The 24944-nt window shown below is 36.2% G+C and overlaps 1 protein-coding gene across 1 annotated transcript in view; it reads left to right on the forward strand.

Moving 5' to 3' along the window:
• Positions 1-24944, forward strand: part of LOC124799096 (neural-cadherin-like) — a 242938-nt gene that overhangs the window by 65766 nt on the left and 152228 nt on the right. The window contains exons 15-23 of the mRNA XM_047262635.1: positions 7668-7831; positions 8012-8180; positions 8265-8471; positions 8566-8837; positions 16465-16670; positions 16750-16892; positions 17079-17339; positions 18309-18659; positions 22278-22391. Coding sequence (XP_047118591.1) covers positions 7668-7831; positions 8012-8180; positions 8265-8471; positions 8566-8837; positions 16465-16670; positions 16750-16892; positions 17079-17339; positions 18309-18659; positions 22278-22391 — 1887 coding nt within the window. The remainder of the gene's footprint in view (positions 1-7667; positions 7832-8011; positions 8181-8264; positions 8472-8565; positions 8838-16464; positions 16671-16749; positions 16893-17078; positions 17340-18308; positions 18660-22277; positions 22392-24944) is intronic.

Here is a 24944-nt window from a genome sequence, read left to right on the forward strand (position 1 = left end):
GTCGAGGCAGAAGTGTAGAGGCAAAGAAGTTGTTGAAAGACAGGTGAGGTATGAGTGGCGGCAACTTGAAATTAGCGGAGATTGAGGCCTGGCGGATGACGAGAAGAGAGGATATACTGAAGGGCAAGTTCCCATCTCCGGAGTTCGGATAGGTTGGTGTTGGTGGGAAGTATCCAGATAACCCGGACGGTGTAACACTGTGCCAAGATGTGCTGGCTGTGCACCAAGGCATGTTTAGCCACAGGGTGATCCTCATTACCAACAAACACTGTCTGCCTGTGTCCATTCATGCGAATGGACAGTTTGTTGCTGTGTCCAACGTATAATGTGGTTTCTTTTTTCAAAATGACATAACTGTTTCCAAAAAAAAAAAAAAAAGTTCATGTACATTAATTTCTTTTAACTAACCAGAACAAAATATAAAACATACTCAATATTCGCTGCAAAAATATATCTTTTTTATCCAGTGATGAACCTTTTTCCTAGTAAAAGCTGTATTTTATTTTTTTAGCAATATTTGCCAGATGTCAAGTAACAGCGACCTCTCACTTCTGGTATTATCTTACTGTACATTACAATTTGCCTACCAAAGTTAGTTTCTGCTTTGTTTTGATGGCATTTTCTACTTAGCGTAGATGGTAACTGGAACATTTCCTTTTTATTTCATAGTTTGATTAAATAATTATTGTTATTGATTCAACATATTTCTGTACTATGATATCTGTAAAATCAGCTAAACTCAAAATTTACTTTACCTCCTGTCTCAGATTTTCATTAACCATATTCTTCAATTATTGCAAATACTTCACTATTATTTCATACAATATGATTTCATGAACATGATTTAGTTCTGTATGTGATATTGAATCCTTAATCAGTGCTTCTCCAATATACATTGAGGTGACAAAAGTCGTGTGGTAGTGATATGCACATATACAGATGGCGATAGTATCATGTACACAAGGTATAAAAGGGCAGTACAGTGACAGAGCTGTCATTTGTACTCAGGTGATTCATGTGAAAAGGTTCCCAACATGATTACAGAGGGATGATGGGAATTAACATACTTTTAACACAGAATAGTAGTTGGAGGTAGATGTGTGTGTTATTCCATTTTGGAAATTGTTAGAGAATTAAATATTCTGAGATCCACAGTGTCAAGACAGTGCCAAGAATACCAGGTTAGGCATTACCTCTCCCCACAGACAACACAGTGGCCAACAGCCTTCATTTAATGAATGAGCAGTGGTGTTTTCTGAGAGTTGCAGTGCTAACAGACAGCCAACACAGCTTGAAATAATCACAGAAATCAATTGCGACATATGACAAATGTATCTGTAAGGGCAGTGCAGTGAAATTTGGTGTTAATGGGCTGTGGTAGCAGATGACCAAAATGATTGCCTTTGTTAACAGCATCACATTGCCTGCTGCACTTCCCCTAGGCTCAAGACCATATCAGTTGGACACTAGATGACTGGAAAGCCATGGCCTGGTCAGATGAGTCATAATTTCAATTGGTATGAACTGATGGTAGGTTTCCAATGTGGTGCAGACCGCACAAAGCCATGGGCCCAAGTTGTCAACAAGGCCCTGTGCAATTGTAGTGGCTCTGTAATGGTGTAGGCTGTGTATACATGGAATGGACTAGGTCCTCTGGCCCAGATGAAATGAACATTGACTGCAAATGTTTATGTTCGGTTACCTGGGCACCATTTGTAGCCATTCGTGGAGTTTATGTTTGCAAACAACAATAGAATTTTAATAGATGACAATGCAGCACGTTACCAGGCCACAGTTATTTGTGATTGGTTTGAAAAACATTCTGCACAATTCAAGAAAATGATTTGGCCATCAAGATCATGCAACATGAATCCTATCAAACATTTGTGGATTTGTGGGACATAATTGAGGGGTCAGTTCATGCACAGAATCCTGCACCAGCAACACTTTCACAATTGTGGATGGCTATAGAGGCAGAATGGCTTAATATTTCTGCAGGAGACCTACAGCAATTTGTTGAGTCCCTGCCATATCGAGTTGCTGCACTAGACCAGGCAAAAGTAGGGTCCAACACGATATTGGGAGGTATCCCACGACTTTTTTCACCTCAGTGTACATCATATTTGTCCCTAACACATTACCATTATTCTCATTCCCTCACAATATATTCTCAGGACATTAAAAACCATTTTAGATCCCCAACAACAGCAGTAAGCTCTCACCTTACAGAAACACCGTGGCAGTATCTTAATAACATTCACTTCCAGTTACATTACTACAGAAACCATTCTGAACAACAGCACCATTATAATTTTAACATCATCCACTTCACACAGATCAGAGCAAGAGCATATAACACTAATTTTTCAAACAATGGAAAATCCAGGATGGAATGTGGCTCCAGCTGCCAGAAACTGTGGTCATGTGTGTGTGAGTTGCATTTTCCATGTGTGTGTGTGTGTGTGTGTGTGTGTGTGTGTGTGTGTGTGTGTGTGTGTGTTTGACTTCAAAGTCCTAGCTAGTCGGAGACTAACATTCTGACAGACTTTTTGTTGTGCTTTTCTGCGATTCCGCATCTGCACTACATTTTAACACCAATTTTTATCTCATTAAGTTCATATAAAGTTAATTTATCTGATTTTTCGTAAAGCTATTCTTCTACAATGTTCAACAAACACTTCACATTATATGTGGAATGATAGAAAATAGCTGTTGCACTTTAATTCAGATTCTGCCAACAATAGCACCTTTAGCATGAGGGTATGCTGAACATCTGCAACAACATGACATCTTGGTTTCAATGTCATTGATCACCCCTCCCCCCCCCCCCCCCCTCTCCTCTCTTGGCCACCAACTCATACAGTTCCAACTTGGCCCTATCTGATTATCAGCTGTTTCCAAAACCTAAAGAACACCTTTGAGGACTTTCGTTTAATAGTGATGAAGTGGTGCAAGCAAGATGTTCCTCCATCATCAAATTCAAAATTCTACAATGATGGTATGATCAACTGGTGACTCGTTGATAGAAATGTGTTTGTCACCAGGGTGTTGAGAAATAAATATGTAGAAATTACGAAGAAAGGTGTAGAATGTTAATAACAATTGTTTTATTTGAAAGTCCATAAGAGTTATCACATAAAAAAAATCAGAGGCTTTACTTTCCAACATGCCCTCGTAACTTCTGTATTCTTCCATTTACCATGAGCTGTATTACTACAGCATGGTGGAAGAAACCAAACGAATTCCCTGTGTAACCATAATCTTTCCAATAATGAAATTAGTTTTAAAAATTACCTCAAGACACCATACCTTTGGTATACAGCTTTCATATACAGGCCTTTACATAAATTAATCCAACAATCACACAGTACACCATGTATTTAGCTAATTATAAGATAAGTTTTTTTCTCAAAAACACATGTAGATTTATTTTGGAGAATTTGGAAGGCCAGGGATGGGCACACGGTACTTCTGTTTGTACAGGGTTGAGATTTCCTGATATATTGAAGTGCTTGGAACATTGTTGACTTTGCTAAAGCAGTCATCTGACATTTGACTTGGGTGATGCTTGTGGAAGGGATATGCAAGAAACTCTGAACTGGCCATTACAACAGTCTATTGCTATGCTTAAAATTTGAAGATTTTGTGAAACACAGGAAGAAACAACATTAAGTTTTTTCATCTTGCAAATTCACTGTATTTGAACATGTTTGCGATAAAAGTTCTCATACATGTACAGATACAGTGTACAAACATTTATTCTCCTTTTTAAGTAGAGGTAACATTCAAAGATGAAAATGTTATTCTTCACAATATATTACTTTAATTTGGAACCAAATCAATATTTTATTTGTTTAGTGAAGACTGTAATGTTTTAACAAGTGGGTTGCAAATGAGAAATTCAGTCGGTGTTGTCTCTCTAGAATAAGAGGTAAAAATGTTATCTGTTATTCTAAAGTGAGAACAGTGGCTGAATCAGCTTTAGAACAAGAAGGTGATATTCAAATGAAATAAGAAAGAAAATTAATGTAGAATTAAATGTCTAGCAAATGATTAACTGACTGTAATTGTTATCAATAGAATAAATTACAATGGCAAACCTGTCATTGATATAGTTCCAACAGAGATCACTTGATCATGGCATGAGTGAAAGTTCCTGAATTGTACTAAGTCATGATTGCAATCGTTTGTATATATATTAGTTGCTGTTGTTACATATGACCTGCACCCTAGGAAATACTGAAGTCCTTGTTTCACCGTTGCTCAAGCACAGCACTACAGAAAGGCTAGAAGGGGAACATTGACATCAGCTTGGCTGAGATCTAGGACAAGTGCAGAGCAGCAGTGGGGAGCAGATACCAAATTTTGTCTGTATTGCATACTTTGACTTTTCATGAATGCCAACCATGTTTGGACTGTGGTTTGGATCCCTTTGTAGTCAGAATTGAATTGACTTTAAAACTGGATAACTACTCAACAATAGTATATATTTCTGCAAGAGACAGTAGAAGTATAGATACAGGCCAGTGGCATACGTATGTTTTCTGTGCAGCAGTGTTGTTGCCACTTACAGTGAGGTATGATGGGAATGAAAGGGTGCGTGTCAGCTGCTGGTTCTACACAGAAAGTTAGAGAGCAGCACGAAGACAATAAGTTAGGAGGCAAGAGACATTATAACATTCTCATGTTAGTAAAGAAAAAAAAAATCTGATATGTATCCTGAATGAACGGCTATGTTCTCAGGGTCCCACCATAACCACCACATGAGAAACTGCAACATTTTTGGAAAAAAAAACAGCCAAATATTTGTGTCGTAGGAGATATAAAATGTGAAGAGCTGTGCTGCTAGGATGATGATGATTAAAAATAGCGACACTGATTACGACAGGCTTTATAAACAAAAAGGAAAGTGTAGATAAAAATTAATGTAAACCATTTCATTTTGAATCTTTTATTTCTCCTTGTATTACCAAAATGTAGACAATCAATAAACAGTTTAAGTTTAAAATTGATAGAATGTTAACTTTTTAGGCAGATACTTTTATATCAATAAAACAATGAAAGCTAGAAAATCATTGATCAATTCAAACAGAAAATGGTAATAAATAATTTAGATAGTACTTTCCAAACTCATTAAGTGCAGGAAAACAGTGTCTCTACACAAGATAATTTAATGTATTTGCAAAATCCTCATACAAATTGTCCATTTCACTCTTATTAACTGTCTCTACATTGTTACATAAGTTATTTATGTGTTTCTCTTTGCTAGCTATTTCAGACACCTCTCAGTTTTCAACACTGACTACAGGGTTAGGTTCAGCTACTAAAAAAAGGTTCCAATTCAGTCACATTTTTTACTTTTTTTAAAACATTCTCAACATGAACTTTTACTTTATTATTGTCTACTATTAATGTCTCAATTCCAAAATCTCCATTTTTGTTCTTCCCTTCACCAAATTCTCCCAGGTCTCATTTACTGACAATCCAAATACATTTTTATGCTCCACCAAAACAAAGTTATGTTTCAAAGCAATATCCTCTATTTTTTGCCAACGGTGTGAAATTACTGATAGTTCCAAATGCTGAAATGGCATCTATTCTTCATTAACTAATGGCAAACTGGTTTATATGCTTGAAGAGCATTATTTTGTATAACTTACACTTCTAGATAACAACATTTGAACAGCTCTAGCATTCCCATCATCATTCCTGCAGCTAGGACACCATGTACAAGGTATGTTCAAAAAATTCTGGAACACTCGTCATTTCGTGCCAATGCGGTTGACATCCCTGCACACGTCTGTGTTTAATGTTTCATTGTTGTATGTCTGTTATTAAGCAATGGTGTATTGAGTATGACATTTTGTCACACATTTTGTGAATTTTGAGATGCCAGAGTTAGGGGAGCAACACATCTGCTTTAAATTTTGCATGAAAATCAAGAAAACCTTTACAGAGCCACACCAAATGATGGAGAAAACCTATGATAATGAGTGCTTAAACCATACTTGGTGTTATGAATGGTTCACATGATTTAAAAATGGCCAGACATAAGTTATAGATGACCCTCGTTCAATGTCCTTTGGTGTTTACATCTGATGCTCATGTCAGGTATGTCAACTAAATTGTTGTCAATTGAAGACTGACCATCAAGAGATTGCAGAAGACTGTAACATTTCAGTTGGGTCATATCACGAAATACTGACACAGCATCTTGGAATGCATTGTGTTGCCACCACGTTTGTCCCACCGATCATGTGTCAAGACCAGGAAGACATTCATCTCACAATCTATGAAGAGCTTTTGGATCGCGCAAATGAGAATGAGATGTTCCTTAAGAGAATCATAACTGGTGATGAGGTGTGGGTCTTGGCTATGTTGTCAAGAACAAGGTTCAATCTTCAAGTGGGTCGGAAAAGGTTCTCTAAGACCAAAAAAACCTCATCAAGTCATGTCAAATGTCAAAGCCGTGCTGATAGTTTTCTTTGACTTTGAAGGATTAGTTCATCATGAATTCATGCCATAGGGACAAACTGTTAATGGCACTATTGGGATGTGCTGCGATGGTGCTGTGAGAAAGTGTGAGAAGGAAATGGCCTGGAATGTGACGAGACAATTAGTGGCTCTTGCATCATGATAACGCACCTGCACATTCATCCCTGTTGGTGCATGATTGTTGCACAAAAAACAAAATCACTATGCTGCTTCATCTTCCATACTCACCACACCTGACTCCTGTGGTCTTTTTTTATTTCCAAAGTTGAGAACACTGTTGAAAGGACAAAGATTTGCAATGATAGATGAGATAAAAAAAAATTCACAGTTGACATTTTGTGCAGTTCAGCAAGAGGCATACCAATTCATACGTTATTACATAATTAATCATATGAATGGATTGAAAACATTCAGTGAAAAACTTAACAAGCATTTTGCCAAGTGCCCTTTCACTATCACAGAAAATTTCATAATTTAGCTAAAATGTTTGTTCCCACAACCCATGCATACTGATCTGCGGTTTTCAACAGTTTTCCTTAATAATAATAGTAACAGACTCAGACACTGGATTTTTATGAATTTATTCCATTAGTAATTGCACAGATAAAATAATTCAGCTATGACAAATTTTAAAAAATCTCTTGTCCACATATCGGCATCAGGCTGACTTCGTAACCATATTAGTTTTAGACTGTTGCTGTTTGCATTTAACATGAACAAAACTTCATACCAACTTAAAATAAATTCACAAATAATTAAATCAATGAGCTGTAAGTCTGTTCTTTTGTGACGGCTCTTTGGCAGTTAACATTTGTATAAAATATCAGGATGGACTGAAAATTAGGAAGGAGTCAATGCACAATATTGGAAAAATCAAGATCAGTTCTATATCCAATAATAAAAAAGTACTTCTCTGTTGATTATTGTTACACAGCAAAGTGAGAGTTTTTTAGAATTATTTTATCTCAGTAATTCAGATAAGTTTTGAAATTATGCATAATTCATCCAGTATTCTGGGTATCTACTACATGTTGAAATAGAAACTATAAGCTTAAACTACAATTTAATAAATTTAGCAGTTGCAATAGTAGTAGTAGTAGTAGTAGTAGTGATTAGAACCTATAAAATGTTGGGTGTTCATTTCTTTCCTCTAACATAATTGTCTTTAACAGGGTCAAGCACCAGATACAGAAATTGGAAGGGTTTATGTGTATGATCTGGATGACTGGGATTTACCAGATAAAAAGTTTTACTGGGAAGGTGCTGAACATCCAAGATTTAAACTTAATGGAGATACCGGAATGATAACAATGCGTCATGGAACACAAGATGGGAGGTTAGTTAACACTAAAACTTTATGTCATCATCTGATATTATTAAAAACTGCAGGACAGAGTGTAGCCAGTTAAAACCGTTCATTAGGTAATTTTTAACCTGTCTTCATTATTTAGTAATATTGTGAGAATGCATGAGGCTTTTATTCAAGAGAAAAATTATGACTTAAATATGTTTTTAGGTATAACTTGCGATTCAAAGTATATGACAGAAAACACACTCAAACAGATGTGCAGGCAAATGTGACTGTGACTGTACGAGAAATACCTCACGAAGCTGTTATAAATTCAGGGTCAGTTCGAATTGCAGGATTATCAGATGAAGATTTTGTAAGAGTTTGGGATTACAGAGTAAGTTATGTGCAAATAACATTCATGGTGTGATTATATTTCACTGAGAAAGTACATGTTAAAACTTTTTAAAATTAATTTTAGACACAGAGTCTTCAACGTAGCAAAGCTGATCGTTTCCGCGATAAACTTGCTGAGCTTCTGGAAACAGAAAGAGAAAATGTAGATGTTTTCAGTGTTCAGCTCCGTAAAAAGCATCCACCAATTACAGACATCAGATTTTCTGCACATGGATCACCTTATTACAAGCCTGTGAGACTGAATGGCCTAGTTCTAATGCACAGAGAAGAGGTATGTATGGTCACCTTCCTTTCCTTTTTTCCTATTGTTAATAATTAGTTTTTGAAAATAGTTCAATCATTTTCTTTTGTGCTTTCTGTTGTAGATTGAGAAGGATGTTGGAATCAATATAACTATGGTTGGTATAGACGAGTGCCTTTATGAAAATGTTATGTGTGAAGGGAGTTGTACAAATGTGTTGGATATTAGTAACCTTCCTTACATGGTTAATGCTAATAAAACATCACTAGTTGGTGTTCGAGTAGATGTTATAGCTGAATGCACATGTGGTGCCCGAAATTTTACCAAAGGAGAAAATTGCCGGACAAGCCCTTGCTACAATGGTGGTCGTTGCATGGAGCGTAAATATGGACTGAGGTTTGTATTAACAATTTACTTTCCATGTTTACACATAGATTTTAAATACCATTAACTTCTACAACATTATTTTGTGGTTGGTTAGAGAAGTCAGAATAAATTCAGAAATTGTACCTCAGGTCTAGTTAGGTTGATACAGGGCTGAATTAGTATCCATAGACCCCTAGGTTGGTTCAGGCCCTATCACCTCTTCCCAATACATGTACCCTCATCCCCATTGTGTTCCGCTGCTCTCTGCCAAAGCACCCACCGGTCTTTCCTCTATCTCTTTTCCACTTTTTTTCCACTACTCATTCCCCTTCCTACTTCATCCGATGGAGCTAGCTCGACTTTTCTTTCTGGTGTTTTGAAATAGTTGACAGGTGATAAAAGTACATTTATTTTGCAGTTGCACTGTATTTCTCCTTTGTACTCAGAGCAATCAACTAACTTAACACCTTTTATCTCACATTCTTTAAAGGTATACTGATACCCTTTCCTTTCTATAAAGTTTGCTAGGGATCTCAGTATTGATGCAGCTATGTTCATATCCAATATAGGAGTCTGTAGAATTTCACTAGTTTTGTACACATGTCCTAAGATATCTATCCAAAATATTGTGTAGACCCCATTTCAGCCTTTGACATGTTGTTATACAAACTTAGAGCAATGAAATATTGTGGGACTTGCACAATGTTATTTGGTGACAAAACTGAAAAGCGTATTTGCAACTGGCCTGCCAGGAAAACCTGAAAAGTTTTATTTTCATTTTTATAGCTGCATAGGATGGTCTTTGTAGAATCAGATTAGCATGACTAATGTGTTGTTGTTATTGTTTTGACTCAAAATGGGTTTGTCACACAGTGAAAAAAGATGAGTTTGTGAGTGGCTTACTTTAGCTGCTGTCTGCATTTAGTACATTTTCACCATTTCAGATTTCTCAGTTACCTGTTATAAATCTTGCTGATAACAGGTTGCCTTTAGAAATTGTTCTGCTGGTCCAGTTACTCTGTCCCACCTCTGTATATTAACTTCTTTTTCTTCTGGAGTCTGATCAGTACTTGCTGATGCTGAAATTTTAGATCACGATGACTACTTCAAGCTACTAAATAAACTCCAAACTCTCATCTGTTCTTCTATGTATTTAAAGTCTTCAAGTCTCACAATGACTGATCCCAATGATTGTAAATCACAATAGTTTAATCAAACATTAACACATTCTGATATGTAATGTCTCATCCTTATGCCATGTAATGTCTCACCCTTATGCCATATGTCAAAGTGTACTATAAGCCAGCCAATACACTGCCAACTTGGAGTGCCAAAGCATAAAGGTACCTTTGTACAGCAGGTAAATGCCACACATCACCAAACGCACACTGCTGCCATTGTTGTTGCAGTGCATGTACCCTCTGTACAAACACAGACAAGGGCACACAATATCTGCACCTTTCTTATACGTTGTTTTATCTGCTGTCACGATCATCTGTAGCTGGTACAGATACCAGTAGTGGACATTGATATTTGATAAAATGCCCTGTTACACTACATATCCCTGCTCTCAAGCTAGAGGTGTCATTCATAATTGCTTATTCATATGTACCAGTGTTTTCATTTCCTCAACAGGTACATCATTTATACATATCATTAGTGACTGTTACGCCAGTTCATATTTAACAATATTTGATAAAACATATTTCATTTGTTATAAATGTTATGTGACATGGTTCCTTTTAGAATGAGTATGCATTCGTCTCTCTTAAAATGCTTAAGATTTCACTCTGTATGTGGGTATCGTTTGTTTCCTTAGTCTCTTATCTCAATAAAGAGACTGATTTGCTTTAATTTATTTAACTCATTTACATGTCAATTCTCTTATACCTATTCTTATTATGTTTACCTTTTTCAGAGGAGTCATATGTTGTCTGTATATCCTTTCTTATAAGTGCATATCAAAATTTCAATTATTCTAATGTTCATATAAAAGGAAGTATAAAAGATCCCCACACACTATAATTAGGAAAAACCTCTATCTTAACAAGTTGGGAAACCTCTTCCTTGACATGATCAGTTGTCATTGTATCCATTTAAATCATTTCGTAAAAAGAACTGTTCATCTGCTTATTTGGGTAGATTCTGTACAACCTTAATCACGTGGAAGTGCCCCATATAAAATCCCTTCAGATATGTGGTACAGGCCATTCCTTTCATAAATGTACCTGATCCACAGTCTCTCTCATGTGTCTCTCTATCCATCTTACATTTCTATCTTCTCCTAATGTGAGTACACTTCACCTTATATTATAAACTAGTCACACAGCATCCAGCAGCACATTTCCCACTTCTCTCCTTACAGTGGTTCAAAGAGGTTACTTCACTTAATACTTGACTGTACACGCGGATGACAACCTGTGTTAGGTACTCCTCATCTTACATCTCACAATTCTTTGTACTTTAATTGCTTCCATTTATTAAAGCAAATCCATATACTTATAATATTTTATACAGTAATTCCTATGCCTAATGATTTACTTAAAGCTTAGTATCGGCTTCCTCATTACCTAACATGGCTCATACACTTAAGCCTCACTTTTGTTTCTTATTCTTATGCTCAAAGCAGTCACATTCAGCTCCCTTAATTTTTAAAAAAGGAAAAGCATCTCTACTGGAAGCTATGAAGGAAGAAATTTCATTTTCCTCACTTTTCGTATTTTCATACATTTAATTCTTTATTAAAGACATTAGTCTTTAGTATCTATGAGATAATATTATCTTGTGCTCTTAATTAATCTATATTCTTGGAAAAAATTGTTCAAACAAATTATGTTTCATTTGTCCTTCACCTGTATTTAGTGTGTCACCTTTCATGCAACTGTTTTTTTCAGAAATGACTTCCTGACACTTAAATCTATACTCGATCTTAACAAATTTCTCTTCTTCAGAAACGCTTTCCTTGCCATTGCCAGTCTACATTTTATATCCTCTCTACTTTGACCATCATCAATTATTGGCTTGCAGAGTATGGATGTAGATGTAGATGTAGAATTTTTGACGTGACTAAACATTGTGCCAATGATATTATACAGTAAACTCATTTAACAGCTGCTCGATAATAGTTGATAGTGGTTTATGGTTTGTTTATTATATTCCATAACAAAAATGACTTTTATTACGTTCTTGATATTTCTCTTACTTCTAACAAGGTAGTGACCTTATAGCAGAGGTGTTGATTCACAGACAGGCACAACAAAAGGACTACTAAACACGTAAGCTTTCAGCCAGAAGGCTGTCTTCTGAAGTAGACAGCATACACACACACACACACACACACACACACACACACACACACACACACACACACACACACACACATGGATGCACACACGCACGCACGACCTCAACCTCTGTCTGTGGTTGCCAAGGCCAGGGTCTGTTTAGTAGTCTTTTCATTGTGCCTGTCTGCGACTCAGCATCTCTGTTATATGGTGAATGACAATCTATCCTTTTCCTAATAATGTTATTAATCCATCCTGGATTTTAAATTGTTTGATTTTAACAAAGTAGCGCTTCATAAGCATATCTACATTGTATAATTCTTATTTGTTGACAATTATGTGAATCTATCAAGAAAACAGCTTTTGGGTGAGGTCTGCTTTGTATTCTGTAAGATCCACTGTAGCAAGGAAAAAATTTGAGTACTTCTTTCTTCACCAACACTAAGTCGTCTGTATCAAATGACAGTGTCATTGCATTTTCATTATATTACAGATGTATCTACAGGTCATGTAAATATTCATACAGAGTACAGTAATGCTTATTATTGTCTCAGTTATTCTGGCTTTTTCTTTTTCTACAATAAATGAACAATGGTATACATGTAAGTAAATAATTTCATAAAAAAACCTCAATTAACTGAATAACATAAATAAAAGTTTTTATTCTAGTCTCGTAACTGGTAGTAAAGGTAAGACCACATCTGTAATGATTAATGATGTTCCCCTGTAAAATAACCAAACCACCAAATCGATTAGAAGAATAGATTACACCTTAATCCTATTCTTTTTACCCATTCACTAATCAGTACACCTCTTACTAATAAATAAGTTGCCTCTGATAATCATAATACACATGATATTATACTGTACACTCTAGCACCATACTTCACACTTCCAACAGACAGTAATTCACATAATTTATTAATTAATTTTTTTGTCTATCCATTTACATTATATTGTCAATAATTGATTGTTTTCATTGTAATGTAATATATTAAGTCATTGTTGTTGTTGTGGTCTTCAGTCCAGAGACTGGTTTGATGCAGCTCTCCATGCTACTCTATCCTGTGCAAGCTTCTTCATCTCCCAGTACCTACTGCAGCCTACATCCTTCTGAATCTGTTTAGTGTATTCATCTCTTGGTCTCCCTCTACGATTTTTACCCTCCACGCTGCCCTCCAATACTAAATTGGTGATCCCTTGATGCCTCAGAATATGCCCTACCAACCAATCCCTTCTTCTAGTCAAGTTGTGCCAGAAACTTCTCTTCACTCCAATTCTATTCAATACCTCCTCATTAGTTATGTGATCTACCCATCTAACCTTCAGCATTCTCCTGTAGCACCACATTTCAAAAGCTTCTACTCTCTTCTTGTCTAGACTATTTATCGTCCACATTTCACTTCTATACATGGCTACACTCCATACTCACTCCATACAAATCATTTCAGAAATGACTTCCTGACACTTAAATCTATACTCAATGTTAACAAATTTCTCTTCCTCAGAAACGCTTTCCTTGCCGTTGCCAGTCTGCATTTCATATCCTCTCTACTTTGATCATCATCAGTTATTTTGCTCCCCAAATAGCAAAACTCATTTACTACTTTAAGTGTCTCATTTCCTAATCTAATTCCCACAGCATCACCCAATTTAATTCGACTACATTCCATTATCCTCATTTTTCTTTTGTTGATGTTCTTCTTATATCCTCCTTTGAAGACACTGTCTATTCCGTTCAGCTGCTCTTCCAGGTCCTTTGCTGTCTCTGGCAGAATCACAAAGTCATCAGAGAACCTCAAAGTTTTTATTTCTTCTCCATGGATTTTAATTCCTACTCCAAATTTTTCTTTTGTTTCCTTTACTGCTTGCTCAATATACAGACAGAATAACATCGGGGATAGGCTACAACCCTGTCTCACTCCCTTAAGTCATATATGTCCATAATTTATAGCTCCTTTTTCATATTCATTAGCATACACATGATTATTACCATAAGGCTTAAACCCAATACATGTTACTTTCTCCACTCATAAGCCTACTTTCTTGAGATGTGGTGAAGACAAAATCCAGTTCCTGATAAAATTCTTCAGAAACTCCAATATTAGAAATCGTTTGTCTACTCTCTAGAGCATTTTTAGTTTCTTCTAACACAACCTGTATCGTTCAAAATTCCTGTTGAAGGTTTAGAGTAATATCCATAGAAGAAGTCTTACTACTGGTTGATCCAACTGTGTCTTGTACTTTCTGTTCATCAAATGTTTTAAATCTGTCTTTCATACTAGTCAAGGCAGTTTCCAGGCTTAAAACCCTGTCTAGCTCTAATGATTCTACTCTCACATTTGCATTTGAAATTTTGGTATGTACTGATTTAAAATTTTGATTCACATCTCTGAAATACTTAAACTCATGACAAACTACTGTATGTTCCGTTGATAGTAGATTTTCCATTAATACATTAACTTAATTCTGTTATTCTATTGTCCTTTTATGTGAAACTTGACGTAAATTTGGTCTTAATATTCTCTTCTATTTTCTTAGTAATAATGTCCTCCAATGTTCACTTATTTTTGTCTAGCTTACTGCCAATGGTATCTTCAACCTCATTATTTATATGTTCCAGTTTTTTATTAATGGTTTCCTCAATCTTATTATTAATATTCTCAACCTTGTCCATTAATTTTTTATTTCCATCCATTCATTTCACAAATAATGTTTTTACATCAACTTTCTCCGCCTCAGCAATCATCTTGCATGTTAATTCCAGCATAAACTTACACTTTGATATAATAGCTAACCACTTGGTAGTTAACAATAAAATCAAGCCTCAATATATTACCACTGTGTAAAGTAATTTACATGCAACAATTAAGATTTGAAGTAAAAAAAAAATTATACTGCTCAGTGGTTATTTTCACAAAGTTAGGTATGGGTCAACTGCAAACTGCCATTGAATTGCCATCATGATGTCAACATCTGCTTAGCTGTAGGTGACTGCTGATACAAATGCCACTAAATTGGGAATGATGCTGCCTATAGTCTCGGAGTCGATGCCTCTGTGACAAGCAACAATGTGTTGTGTGCTGGCAGTGACCATATCAGTTATCTTCCTTGCCAACCTCACAGTAATTTTTTATGTGCCACAAACTCTGCCGAACTTGCTTTCTAATTTCATTGCAAGCACATCAGCATTTGCTGGATGTTTGATATTCCAACAATAACTTATACCTCCTGGATGAAAATTGTTTATTCACAAGCTTAAAATATTTTTTTCAACTCACTCGTGACAATATTTTCATCAAAAATTTGAAACAGACTTATGCATTGAGTTCTGTTGCCGATTATTAGCTGCCAATGGCAACAAATTAATGCTTCTTAATATCTTGTTGAAACTATTGAAATTTTTATTGTGTTTTATTCAGTAAATGGTGATCTTCTCAACATTACTGCTTCATTTCACTTGTCAGTCACAGCCACTTAGAACTGTTAGTTGAGACTGTAAAAAATACATGAAGTTCTTACAAGAAGCAAAAAAATCTTACACATTCAGATGGCACTCAGGTGCGGCTTGTGCTGAAGCCTTAAATTATATCTTATGCTTTGTTGCTCTAGTTAGGGATGAATTTACAAAACTTTCAATGGGTATGTTTTCCTCTAAACACCTCAATCTGAGTACACTCCAGGTCGGGTGTTGCCTTTCCCTTATTTTATGTGTTTTATATGTAGCATATACTCACCACAATGGAAAATCTAGGACTGAATGTAACAATATTATGGAAAGGGAAGTTGTCACTCACCATATAGTGGAGATGCAGAGTTGAGGATAGGCACAACAAAAAGACTTTCAGAAATCAAGCTTTTACCAGTAAGGCCCTCATCAAAAATAGACGGCGCTCTCTCTCTCTCTCTCTCTCTCTCTCTCTCTCTCTCTCTCTCTCTCTCACACACACACACACACACACACTCTCTCTCTCCCCCCCCCCCCTTCCTCCCTCCCTCCCTGCCTTCCTTACTTCCTTATAGGGGCAACATGTTATGTGAATGTTGAACCAATGGCATTACTGCAATGAATGGGATTCAGCACCAATGGCCAATAATTTTCTGTAGTTGGATAGAGTTTTTTGTTACAAATAACTTTGTTTATCTTGCTGCCCCTCCCCCTTCATCAACAACATTCTGTACATTTGCAATAACTAATCTTTAACCTCCAATGGTTTGGTAAGAAATTTGCATTAATGCCTTAGTCTTTACACATATTTCATAGAAAACAATCAGACGTTTCAACCAAGGAGAAGGTTGAACAGCACATACATACAAGAAAAAAGTTTTTCAAATGTGTAGAAAAGAACCTGTATTTGCTTTTTTGTCCACAGTTGCTCTTGTCCCAGTGGTTACAATGGACCAAGATGTCAGCAGACTTCACGTAGTTTCAGGGGGAATGGTTGGGCATGGTATCCTCCACTTGAAATGTGTGACAATTCCCATCTGAGTCTTGAATTTATTACTAAGAAAAAAGATGGGATGCTGTTGTATAACGGACCAATAGTGCCTCCTGAGACTAATGAAGTTTTAGTGTCAGGTAAATTCTAATAAGAGAAATGTCGCAAGTGTCTTGTGAATTCTTTTGGTCTGTAATTCTGCAACTCAAATTGTTTCAGATTTTATTTCACTGGAGCTTGAAGGTGGAATGCCAAAGCTGTTCATTAATTTTGGTTCAGGAACATTGGAGTTGAGAGTTAAAACAAAAAAGACATTAGATGATGGAGAATGGCATAATATTGATATTTTCTGGGATACAGAGGTATGGCCTTCCACTTTGTGTGCTTTTGTATGTATTTCTGAGTAGTACCAGTAGTACTGAAGAGTTATGTTGAACTTAATAAAATTTTCTACTATGAAATCACACTATGTCTCTGCATAACAACTACACTTCACAGCTAGAATAATTACATGTGGTTTTTAAAATTTAAAACTGTTACCATTGCAGAATGTACGTTTGGTGGTGGATTACTGCAAATCAGCTGACGTAGTAGAGTTGGAGGATGGGACACCACCAGAATTTGATGATTCTAGCTGCCAAGCACATGGAACAGTGCCACAATTCAATGAGTACCTAAATGTCAATGCTCCTTTACAGATTGGAGGTTGGTATGTGCAAAATTTTGAAGCAGAACTATATGAATGGACAACATTACCATCAGGCAAAGGTTTCGATGGATGTATCAAAAATGTGTTTCACAACAGTAAGGTAAAATTTTCTTTTGTCAGTAATACTTCCACTTATAGTTAACCATTAATTCTGTTAATTTCAGTTTAAGTGCTAACATAAGTTTCATCCTTCTTGTGATATATATTATTTCCAACTGATTTTTAAACTACCTTTTTTGTATGGCCTTTATTGCTATCACCATTTCTTCTTTATGTATATTTTCACATAAAGAAATTGAAACATAGTTTCTGCTTTTGTTATACTACCCAAGTAATAAGTACCTCATTGCTAAAACAGTTTCAGTCTGATAAATGTCCTTCAAAAACTTTAAATATGAAGCACAGCAATTTTCTCCCTTGAAATATATACCAATCAGTATGGAATTCAGATCATAAAGTATAAAGTTTTGGGCTCCATTTTTTACTGTTTTTGTATAAGTTTCCATTGTTTTGTACTAATGTGCCAAATCATGTTCATACTTGTCAAAACTGGTCATGATATGTGTGCAGTTGTCAGGAAATCTACATTAATCTAAAACAGCATATAGCAAAAATATTTTGTTTTAAAACTGATTTTTAAGCAACAAGATAGCAGAGGTGATTGAAGTCAATTATTATAATTATATATAATTAAAATATCAGTTTTTGAGTGAGACTGATGTTTCCGTCAGAGTAAGGATTCATACCCCAGTGACAAATATCATAGCTTGTTTGTAACGCATATCATATCACAAAGCTGATGCTGCCAGAAACAATGATCACAGAAGATCATAATGTGTCTCAGTTGATAGCAGATAGGAAAAGATTGTGTAAGTTGAAGGACAATTGATACTTTCCAGGTTTCCAAATTGAGAATACTTTAATCATTAATTAGTATTTGTTACTGTTATCTTTCTCTAATCCTTTAAAACTAGCACTATATTTCTATGCATACTTTTAGTGGCATGTTATCATTAAAACTAATAAGCCTTCTGGCTTGGCTCTTTTTGAAGTAAGATGTGTGTTTCAGCTGTATGATCTAGCACACCCAGGACTCTTTCGGAACAGTGTCGCAGGCTGTCCTCAAACAGAAGCACTATGTGAAGCACAAGATGCAACTGCTCGTTGCTGGGAACATGGTTCTTGTGTGGGTAGCTTTTCACAAGCCCGCTGCAAATGTGAACCAGGATGGACAGGACCTAGCTGTACTGTTCCAACTATACCTGCAACTTTCAGAACTCAGAGTTATGTGAAATATGCTCTCTCTTTTGAGCCTGACCGTTTCACCACACAGGTGCAGTTACGGTTTCGCACTAGAGAGGAACGTGGTGAACTATTCAGAGTTAGTGATCAGCACAATCGGGAGTATGGTATCCTCGAGGTTTGTGTTATTGCTTATCAACATTTTAACATAGTTTACCTGCGTTTTTCAGTTGCATTAAACAGTTATCAGTTTTCCAAGGTGATACAGTCCATAAGAGCAAATATAACATTGTGTATGACAGGAGCAAGTCAGAAATAAAGACTATGAGGTTTTACTTGGGATTGGGAAAGCATATTACATTAAACACAACAACAGATTCAGTATCTTAGAAAATGTAGATTATACAGACATAGCGGGAAAAGGGCAGTGGAAACACTGAAAAGAGAGAGACAGCATTTGATAAAAACAGAGCAAAATTATTCCATCTGTTTCCCATTTTTCTTTGTATTTCTCTGGTTTCTGTTCCTTTCCACAGCATTGGTATAACTTTCCAACTTCTGAGTCTCATATATTGTAGCCCATTTCTGATACTGAGTCATCTTGTCATGTTGCAACTTTTTGGGACCATAGTTCTCAATGTTTTATTGGCGGCAGGAAGGGCACCTAACACTGCCAAATCTGTAATAACACAGCTGACCATGCATAGTTGCAGGACAAGGCCCAAAGAAAGAAAAAGTTCTCGATGTTTTATGAATATAGTTCTGTTCAATTTTCAAGTTTTCACATAGTTTCCTTCCACGTTTATTAAATATTCTAGACTATTATAGTTGGATTAATTTCTTGTTGAAACCCAACATGCTTAATCCTTGTCTGCAGAGGACACCTTCGTGGAGACTAACTTTTTGAAGATCCGATGGACACCCTGTCTCACTATAACTTGAGCATAATTAGCTGCTGTCAGTGGCTGTTGTCTGCCATCACTATCACTCCATCATGGAAGAATGGCACACTTCTTCTTCTGAATCAAAACTGTGGTATTCCACTACAATGTGTATGTGCCCCATCATCCACCAGCTTCAACAGATGTCAACAGCAGATGACACATTGCACAGTGCCTGATAGGACAATGAGCAAAAGCAAACCAAGAGTTGGAATCTCTCTCTCTCTCTCTCTCTCTCTCTCTCTCTCTCTCTTGCACATCCTTGCTGCAGCTTGAGGTTTTCCCCAGAAAGAGACACAACAGAAAACTACTCCCTGATGGGAACTCCCCTCATGGACACTGAGCAACTTGTGCCTCTGTTTAAATGAGATAACATTTTCTGAGTGTTGGCTCTGGAGTGTTTTGTGTTAGAAGAATGAACATTTGATGGAATACTGTAACAGTGCTCCAGAGAGATATGAGTGAAGTGAAGACAGCATCAAAGAATTAGTACTGCACATTTTGGTTGAGCTGTAATAGCTGACACCTGCAAGCCTCATCGAGAGCTAATGACAAAGTGTGCCATTTGCTCTTTATACTCATCACATTTTGCAACTGTCAAGCAGCTTCATTTTCACAGCTTAATGCTTTTGCATAATGGAATCCATTGTTTTAATGTCTACAGCCAGGTGGAGGGTATCACTCTTGCCTTTCTGCTTTTTAATTATTATAGAGTAAATTCCTACAGAGTGTGTTATTTTACCTGCCTGTTTCTTTTGAGCTTCATGAACATTAGTGTTACCTGCACCCTCGTGGGTAGCACACCATTTTCCTCACCTCTGTAGCAAGGGTATTTAATTGTATTATTTGTGTTACATGTGATTATGCTTGGAGAAAATACATCTGGGGTCACTTCGTCCTCCTCCTTTCATATTACAAGTGCATAATAGTGTTTTGTTGTCACAATAACATTTCATGTGTCCATTCTGCTCATAACTGTGATCTGACATATTAGTCTAAATTACGTAGAACACCACAAGCGTGTTTGCAAGTTACAGAGTGCTTAGTACCTTGCTGATAGGGTCATGTGTGATAAACAGTGTCCACACCTCAAACTGCAAGCACCCACTGCGTGTCACCCACTGTAAACTGTTCACGGTTTGGCATCTATCCTCTCTAAGCCAATTACAGACGGCCCCTTGTAATCCTGTTGCATGCTGTATGTTATATGTAGAAGTGTCCAGTTCCGATAAAGGAACTGTGAGAACATTTCTGCGTCCATTATTTCACCCTGCAGATCTAGTCCCATGTCTGCCAGAGTACAGTGCAAGCTGAGCTCACAAGTAACAAAATAGTGTGGAACATACCTTACACAATACACACCATTTAATTTCACAACCACCTCCTTTCAATATCATTATTGGGGTGTATCATTATTTCCATTGCCTCTCTGTATAGCCTCTCATATTATCCACTTCTGGCTGCCAGTACCTGAGTCTTATCAAATGGAATCCAGTGGTGATATGGTTGGAAAGCATGTTCCACAACTGATCTGTGCATTTCTACCCTTATGCCGTTTCTGTTGTGTTGGTCTGGTCATTTTTTGACCCTACATTTAGTAGTACCAACTTGCATACCTCCAAAACTACACAGTATCCTGTAAAGTCCTGCTTTTTTTAGTGATTTGCAGGGATCCTTGATCGACTTAAGGTGTTTTTATATCTTCCAGGTAGGTTTGTAGATTACAGCAATATTCCATTTCATCAACATCTTTCCTATTAGGTCAGTAATGTCTTTAATGAAGGGTAGGAAAACCTTGGATTTTTGCAGACACCTATACATTACGGTAGTAGTGTGGAATATTATAGTAATTGTGAAAGGAAACTATGTGTGATAACTAAAAAATAGTGCAGATCTATATTGGTAAAACATTGAGAACTCGTCCTAAAAAGTTGTACCATGAGATTAAGAACTTGGAAAGTTATACCAGTGCTATGGAAAGGAATAGGAACCAAAGAAAAATGGAAAAAAGAAAAAATACGAAACAGAAGGCATAGTTTCTCTGTTTCATGAGATGATGTCTTTCTCAAAGCAATTTTTCAACTTCCTAAAATTCTGAATCACATCTAATCCAGGACATTGTTAATTTATAGCCTATACTTTATTGTTATATGAACATTAAAGGGTTTGTTTACACCTGAGTTTCTACTTTACTTGTAATATTCTGTTTATTGCAACAAGATGGGTGGTCAGGTTCAGCAATAAAAGTTGTCCCTATATAGCAGCAGAAATTTGAATTGGAATCACTATATGGGAGCAACAGGACAGAAGCAGATTTTGTTTATAGGAACAAATTTCTCAGAAAATAATAGAAAACATATTGTATGGATGTGCAAGTAGTCCAAGGAGAAAAATTAAAAGTTTCGTAAATTATAGTACATCATCATTGGATTTCCCGATTTCATAATTTATGGTGTGTGTTCATTTTTAAAATTGGTAAAATGCTTGAAATTGAACATTTGAGGCATTTTAAGATATCTTCCAGCAAATAACTGTACTACAGCTCAAAAAATAAATAAGTAAAACTAAAAAAAAAGACATGGGATCAAAGATGTAAATAATTCAAATATAGCCTAAAGAATTTATGAATTTGATTGAAAGAAGCATTTACTAAGGGACTGTATCACCTTCACTGATATATTGCAACATTTTAATAAATAAATTGCATCTAAAATGATAGGTGTCAGAGGAATAGTTGTAGCCACAAAACCGAATCTAATCAGAGACATTAAAAAAAAGTCTTGATATTATTTACCTTATTTAAATTTATTTTTTGCAAAGTCATAATATTTAATTACATGTTATTACCTTTATAGATAAAAGACAGTCGACTTCACTTCCGATATAACCTTAATAGTCTGCGGACAGAAGAAAGGGATATCTGGCTAAGTGCAGTCACAGTGGATGATGGGCAATGGCACACAGCGAAGGTAACTCCACAATAAATTTCTGTATATGATCTTAGAACCTATTCATTTATTATATATTTGTGTATTTGTCAAATGAAATGCTATGTAGTAGATGGTAACAATGATGTCAAGAAAATGTAATGAAACTGTTAGTAGTTTTCAGGTGGCTGGTGAGTACTTTCCATGTCTCAACTATTATTAATGTTTATTGCCTTGATGTCTTATAGTCTACAGAGATACCTCAGAGAAAGTTCAAGGTAATTTGCAGAAGTTGATCAACCTCTGGCTACTTACTACTTCCCTATGCTTTTGTTTTGAATTAAGTCATTATTAAGTTTAAGATATGGAGAATTAAAGTCAAATTTCATATAAACTATTCGTTATTGTGTCATATCAAATACAAACTTAAAGGGCAATATTGTTGTACCTAGTTATTAACTGTCAATAAGCTAACCTAAAAGTATTTAATATAAATGTTCTCAGAGCCAATCTGCAACTAACTCATAGTTACTATATGGGAAATACAAACTTTGCATTTGTTCCTCTAAAGATGAAAACTTTGATGATAATTATCACCTAATGTTTATTAATTCAGTCAGAAAATTATTTCACTTGTCAAAAGTAAAAGGCTTATAATAACTGGAAAAATGTTAAATATCATAAGAGAGAACATTAAACTCACAAATTGTTTTACATTCTCAGTGTCATATCAGTACATAAAATAGGGGAAAGACAACCACTCACCTACAGAAGACTGATGTGTGGAGCATAAAAACACACAACAACCAGTGTTCACACTAGCTTTTGAGCCCTTGCTTTTTTTCCTAGTGAAAGTACACACAACACAGTCCTGTGGCTACAGTGAAACTGATTATTGACAATCAGTTATTGAAAGGGGTTGATAGAGATGGGGAGAGTTAGGGACGGACACAAGGAGAGGGTAGTGAGAAAGAGGCAAGTCTTTTGCCATATCACTCGGCTGCTGCACAACACAACAAAAGGAGTACAGAGGGTAGAGCATAAAACAGATATAAGAAGAGGGAGAGGGATGAAGGGGGGAAGGAGGTAGACACTGGTGGGAGAAGACAGTACCAGATCTGCATGAGGACAGAGTAGTACCACCTTCCCACCTCTGTCAACCAAGGCAACTGCTTTCAATAAGTGATTATCAATAATCAGTCTTTCTGTGGGCAAAAAGACTGTTTTTTGTAGTTGTATGTATGAAAGAGTGTGAATGTGTGTACTTTTACTAGGAAAAGAGCAAGAACTCCAAAGCTACTGTGAATGCTGTTTTCTATTACGTATTCATATGCTCTACACATCAGTCCACAATAGGTGAGTGGTTTCCTTTCACTTATTTTACGTACTGTTCCATCCACAAATTTCCACTATTTTTTGGATAGCAGAGGCAAAGAAATTTCTCCCAAGAACAGTTTTTTTTATATATATATTTACTGAGGAGCCTGCTCTTCAGAGAGCAAACTGCAACCATGTACCATCTCTACTTTATACTTTTATTGTCATCTATTTTCAGCGTGTATTGGTCCTTTTATATGCTGTTGTCTTTTCTATACCCAAACAGGTTTCATTTCAGTTTCATACGATATTACTTTTCTGTTTATATGTGCCAAGTTGTTGGCAGAGAGTGTCCGTAAGCTTAATTAAATATGACTAAGGTTTATATCAGTCAGTGTTCACACTGTTGTTATATATTGCCTACAGTAGTTTCAACCTTTTGATCATTATCAGTAGTCCATAATGTGTCTTGGCCAAAAGCTACATCAGAGGCTGTGAGGAGTGAACATATTTTCAGTGACAGTCTGCTATTTTGGTCTTTGAAGATGTGTTTCCTCCTACCACCCTCTAACACAGCAATCGGCCAAGAAACATTATGAGTTATTGATAATGTTGATCTTGACAGAAAATTTGAAACCATTTTTTTTCAGAAATAAAAATTCGGAGAGCAATGACTGATATAAACTTTACAGTTAAAATTAATTTTCTCTTCATTGCAGATCACTCACTCTGAGGAAAATTCCATTTGTCACATTCTGGAAAGTCTTCTGTAATATATACCATGAGTCCTTTCTCGTTTACCAAGTGAAGTGACATAGTGGTAAGACAGTGGACACATGTTGAAGAGGATGGCAGTTCATATCTCAGTCTAGTCATTCATATTAAGTTTTCCTAAATCACTTCAGGAAATGAATTGCGACCAGGCATCTTGTGTGGCATAGCACATTTTGTTCGTGGACCAATGCGTACTCTGTGTGCGTGCATGTGGAAGGGGGCATGCGCATTTGTGTGTGTGTGTGTGTGTGTGTGTGTGTGTGTGTGTGTGTGTGTGTGTGTGTGTGTGTGTGAGAGAGAGAGAGAGAGAGAGAGAGAGAGAGAGAGAGAGAGAGAGAGAGAGAGAGAGAGATATTCAATATGCACCAAGGGATGGTTGAGGTGGCACAAATAAAAGAAAAATAAGGAGAAACAAGCCTGTTGTATGTGTTACCTGGTGCTGCAGTACTCCTCTTGCGAGGCTTAGTAAGCACTGTGATACATTGTTGAGACTCAGTGCCACAA

Source organism: Schistocerca piceifrons, chromosome 5, assembly GCF_021461385.2.
Source record: "Schistocerca piceifrons isolate TAMUIC-IGC-003096 chromosome 5, iqSchPice1.1, whole genome shotgun sequence".
NCBI lineage: Eukaryota > Metazoa > Arthropoda > Insecta > Orthoptera > Acrididae > Schistocerca > Schistocerca piceifrons.